The sequence below is a fragment of the Nicotiana tomentosiformis genome, chromosome 12 (genome assembly GCF_000390325.3).
Source record: "Nicotiana tomentosiformis chromosome 12, ASM39032v3, whole genome shotgun sequence".
NCBI lineage: Eukaryota > Viridiplantae > Streptophyta > Magnoliopsida > Solanales > Solanaceae > Nicotiana > Nicotiana tomentosiformis.
In genome coordinates this window covers 105,134,009-105,139,525 of record NC_090823.1, presented here as the reverse complement: position 1 = coordinate 105,139,525, position 5,517 = coordinate 105,134,009, and the positions used below count along the sequence as shown (strand labels likewise).

The 5,517-nt window shown below is 37.3% G+C and overlaps 1 protein-coding gene across 1 annotated transcript; it reads right to left on the bottom strand.

Moving 5' to 3' along the window:
* Window positions 1-776: 776 nt before the first annotated feature.
* LOC104105643 (exocyst complex component SEC15A) lies at window positions 777-4,515 on the bottom strand. The gene is made up of 2 exons (XM_033658524.2): window positions 4,316-4,515; window positions 777-3,314 (listed from the first exon to the last, which is right to left on the bottom strand). The coding sequence occupies exon 2, from the start codon at window positions 3,295-3,297 to the stop codon at window positions 922-924; it is 2,376 nt and encodes a 791-aa protein (XP_033514415.1). The 5' UTR covers window positions 3,298-3,314; window positions 4,316-4,515; the 3' UTR covers window positions 777-921.
* Window positions 4,516-5,517: the final 1,002 nt, after the last annotated feature.

Below are 5,517 nucleotides of genomic sequence, written 5' to 3'. Positions count from 1 at the left end.
TTTCGTTCAGCACGGGTCCAAGTACTCTCCCAAAATAACAAGACATTGTATGCAGAACTTCTCTTTCAAGAAGGAAGTTTGAGACCACCAGAATAAACACATTGAAGAGCAACACTTACAGCATGAGTAAGAGTAAGTTAATGATAAACAAAAGAGAAATGTAAAAAGCAGTAGCAAAATTCTAATATCCGTATCAAAGAGAACATTCCAATGACGCAGAACTCATTATTCCTGTAAAGATGAAATACGAGAGCAGAAGAGGTGAAACAGAAGTAAAGACAAAAAAAATTGTCAAAAACAAATCACAATAATAATAATAATAATAATAATAATAATAGAGAAGGAAGCTTAACCGAATATGAGTTTTAGGTTCTTGAAGGAGGTAATGATTCTCTTTAGGCAGTAGGTTTCCCAATAACATGTTCCAGGATTGAATGCTAAGTTGTTCAGTACACGACAAATAAAAGATATATATTTTCATCTTGACTGAATGAAATAAAAAAATTAGTCAGGGAAAATAGGTAACTGAGTCTTGTACTTCTGCAACAAGAAAAAAATGTAAGTACACCAATAGAGGGAGCTGCATCATGGGTAAACGCAAGAGGATATTCGGTTATAGATCTAATACGAAATGCATCTGGAGTTCCACTAACTACATTTGCATTTCGTCTCACGTAAATGGTCTATGAAGACATACTTTCAAATAGATTCAGTGGCGTCCTCGCTGCAAAACTGATCTGGAACAAAAGGAAAAGGGAGGGAAGTGGGAGGAGTGCTTCTCCAAATAACCAAACTAGTGCTAACATGATTGAGAACGAAGATACAATTAATGTGAATCTTTAAGGAGAAAACTCAGCAGAAATAAAGAATTCATTTATTTCTAACAGAAAAAGCTAGTTTCTTATTCATTTATCACAAGTTTCAGTTGAAATCCCGCAATCTCTTCTTCAGCACATCCATTGATTTCTTACGAGCACTCTGCTTTGTATTTCTACTTGCAAGACTACCAAAGAGTCCATCAGCTGAGTCCTTATACTTGTCGCAGATAGTGGCAACCTTTTTATAATCTAGAGCATTGTAGTTCTTCTCCCGTATGACAGGATTCATAAAGTTCTCTGGTTGACTGCTTAGAAGGAGGTTTATCAATTGTCTAGCTTCTATCAAGCAACTTCGAAAGCTACCGTCCTTGTAAACTTCACTCAACCCAGTACTGTGAAACCTCTCATCGGCAAACGACTCCAATGCTTTCAAATCATGGTTGATGCTCATTACTGCATTAGCATTGAATCTCTTTATCGAGTCACTGAGAAAAGTTCCCAGAATTGAATTGGAGATATGCTCAAGAGCTCCAATCCCAACTTTATACAAAGCATCAAGAGGTAAAATTTGTTGAGCAGTGGACAAGAGGGTGTCAAGATATATAACGACCTCATTCATGCATTCGTTGCCATGCTGCGGTGCATCTTCTGCTGTCCAATGGACATTTTCTGTGAGTGACATGAATTCATCCAATTTCGCATTTACTAAGCTTAGCAGTGCAATATAAGCAGCATCTCTTGAAGTTTTGAGGACAATCTTGGCTGTTAAACTGCCTTGAGGCCTTTCAACTGAACGGACTGGAATGCCACATTGTTGGGCTGCATGTTGAAGAAAAAAATCACAAGCCCTTTCTAAAACAGCTATATTTGCAGCAATTTGCATTGCCTGAGACACACCAGTAGTACCGCTGTAAATAGTCTCAAGTAGGACTTCATTCAGTACATCAATCAAGAGCTTATCCAAATACTTTTTGACAAAATCAAAAAAGTTCATTTGGCTCCCATATGACAAATAATTGACAGAATCTTTGATGAATGACTTAACGATGCGACAGCATTCAGGAACCATGGAAGAGAATGGAGCAATAAAAGGGAAAGCTGGCATTATATCAGAGGTTTGTAAATGGAACAATAGGACATTTGCCTGATAATCTGACTCCCTCTTCATTACCATCTGCTCAAATGTATCATTGGTGACTACAGCAGTTATTTGTTGCCTACAGTCTGCCAAGAGAAGCTCATGATATTTTTCTCTACTACTATTTAGAGTCCCAAGAATTGGGCTCACTTCATAGCCATACTGTCTGAGGGTAGCCCCAAGAAGAGTCACATAATCCTTGACCATGAGGAGATGGCTAGCAGTATCCATGTGGGAGAATTGTTGCTCCAAGAGTGATGTTACTTTACCCACAGCTGTTTCCCACATTGTCTCGACCTGATTTGGCAAGAGCAGCCCACCAGCAGTCCTTAATACCCGATCCTCGACAATGAAATAACCTGCAATCTGAGCCAAGAAGGTTTGATGAGATTCTAGGAATGGTTGTGACAAGGAAATCTGCAAATCTGAACTCAGCTGCAATAAGCGGTTCTTGTAGTAATATTCACGAAACTGTTCTTGGATCCCCAGACAACCATGAATGTGATATGCTCGATAAAGAGGCGTTAAGTCAAACTTTAAAACAGATTCTTCATCAATCTCTTCAACATCAAGGGTATAAGTGAAGTCTCCCAAACCCAAACAACTTTGTTCCTCTGCTTTTCTTTGACGGGCTAGCATATCCTCATCCCTCTGACGAGCAGATGCAGCATATCCTATTGCAGTTTGCCCAATATCCTTTCCTGTACTCCTTATGTGAACTAGCCATTCGTTAACTTCACTGGTTACTCTCTTCTCGATGTGAGATTTAATCAGTGGTATTCTCTTCTCTATCATAGTCCTGAGTGGCTTGACAGGAATGTGCTGCAAATAATTTTTCTCAATGAGATCAACAGCCTTCAGAGCAGGGTAAAACCGACCTTCAGAAATGTGATTGTTACACTTAGCACAAAGTTCCAACACTTGGACACAGTTGCCTGACATCTTAATCGCTTCTGTAACATTTTTTTTAATTGAATAAGATTCAAGAAACTCCTCAAGTTTTAAAAGAAGGGTACTCCCAACATCTTGCAGCTTCAGATTATCAGTTTGCAACTCAGCTTTTAACTCTTCTGCATCAACCAAGACTCCACGCAGCTCATCCACCGCAACAATAAATTCCTCATAGTGAAGCTTACAGAGCTCCTCTATTTCAACTTCTTTCTTTTTGACGACATTCTTCAGCTGCTGTAGAAGGGCATCAGGCTTCCCGCTTTCAAAAGAAAGCCTGACCATAGGACCTAGATCTTCCCCATTATTGATCATAGTCACAAGAACAGAATCTTCTGCGGTGGCTGTGTCCCCATTTTCTGTGGCCGTTCTCCTCTTGGTTTTAGCACTCATGGTGGTACTATCTCGCCCTGCATATTTCAAATTCGAGAAACTTCAGTCAATGTGTGACTAAGTTCACATCCTACAATTATATGCTCATGTCAACACAACTACAGACTAGAATTTGAGTCATTCTGATTTCAATAACCACAGAAAGGTGTGTCCCAATAACACAACAAGAACAAAATCAAAATTCCACCAGATGAAGAAGCTTAAAGAACACATCATGCACAAAACAACGGGTACAAATTCACAGATCCACATTTTCTTATTTTCTGTGCAATCAAGTTGTTAAAAAAGCATTTTCAAAAAAAGGCAGTGAAATGGATAGTTAGCAAAGTGTTTAACATTGATGCAAATTAGATCATTTCAAACATTAAGTGAAGCAAGAAATACTTTTTTTTGTTAACTGATAAATCCCTGAGGCCCATTGTGTGTGACTCACAATTCGAAACTCAGTGGATAATGGGCACAGTTCAAACATGTGATGCGCGCCTAACCCAAAGATTAAGCAAAGCAAGAAATACTAAAAATACACAAAATCATCGCATCACAAAGAATAAGCTCAGGATACCTCAATTGGGTCCACATACGAAAATATCAGCCACTGTAAAAATTAAATTAAAACCATAGAAAGAAGAAACAAACAAACAAATAAAATAAGCAATCAACGTTATAAGCAAAAAAGCTTCTTTACTTTATTTCGACCCATTAAGCAAGCAAATATTAAATACACCAAAATCATCAAATTTCAAAGCATAAGCCAAAATCTGAACATAACACACAAATAAGCTGCAACGACATTGGCAACAAAAAATATAAAGTTTTAACTTTAACGCAAAAATTGAGTAAAAACACTAAACACAACCAAGATCGTCATCTCATAAAATGTGCAAAAAAGACCCAAATGGGTCTACATAGTAAACCTTACCCCTGATGGAAAATGAACACAAAATCAGCAGAGGAAAAAAAAAAATGAAAGATGAAACAAGAATGAAGCTGAAACGAGATAAGGGATTTCACTACTTACCCAAAATTTGAAGAACAGTTCCAGAAAGTTCTGTTTTTGCCTTTCTCTTTTCTGATATAAATAAAGAATCTTGGGTAGATTTGCTACCTTGTGATTTCCTTCAGTGGCATTTCTTTCTGTTCGGCCTACGCAATGCTCTGTTTTCTCAGATGTTTTTTAGGTTTTGATTTCAGAATAATAAAAATAAATGAATTTTAGAATAGCTGGAATTATTTCTTACTATTATTTATATATATATATATATATATATATATTCGTTATTCCTTTTTCTCTTTATTTGGATCAACAGGTGTACCCTGTATATCAATGTCGTCAAACGGAACAGAGTTATTCTCCCTTTGAAGCAAAGCCAAAAACTCCCAGCACATGTTTAGGTGTGACTAGCATTCCGGAAATTGGTTCTTTTGGATTCAAACGATTGAAATATGTGGAAAAAAAATATACTGACCAAAATATGTATAACGCCCCTTTAAAGGGCGCTATACCTTAACGGGCAAACGGCCGTTAAGGTATAGCGCCCTTTAAAAGAGCGTTATACTTGAATTTGAAAAGACAGGTAAGTATAGCGCCGTTTATTAAGGCGCTATACATATTTTGTGTGCCCACAAATAATTCTTTTGGACTTAACTAACATAACAATAATTCAACTAGGTATAGCGCCCTTATTTAAGGCGCTATACCTAAAACAATTGTACCCCAGACTGGTTTTTTGCCCTATTTAAGGAGGTTAAGAATTTTTAAAAAATCCATTCATAAATATTCTCAAGTCTTCTGAAATATTTTTTCGTTAAGTTATTTTGCATTTTGTCATAATATCTGAATGGCGAAAAGTAAGGGTTTCATTATATTGGGAGTGAGCTTATGGTGGCGAATAACTCAGTAACCTATAGTTTATCTCCACAGTGTCATGTTAAGTTGTCACTTACAATGGAGTAAGATAAATTGGTATCGTTGTTATGCAAACGTTCGGTGAACCTTACAGTAACCGGAAGATATCTGTATTCTGTCACTCCGCAAGGGGTTGCTTGTTATGCTGAGTTTAACATCGAGGACGATGAAACTCTGAGAGATTTTTTGAGGACTCCGGATGAATACCGGGAATTTCTTGTGATAAAAATATTGGAAATGTACGTCAAGGTTGAAGACGTTCGCAATAATGAGGTTGCGCAAAGCAGTGATATCCCTCAGTCATCGTGTGGTTA

What these genes read in the sequence shown, in the direction of transcription:
- LOC104105643 (XM_033658524.2), bottom strand. Translation starts at nt 3,297, where the DNA reads ATGAGTGCTAAAACCAAGAGGAGAACGGCCACAGAAAATGGGGACACA.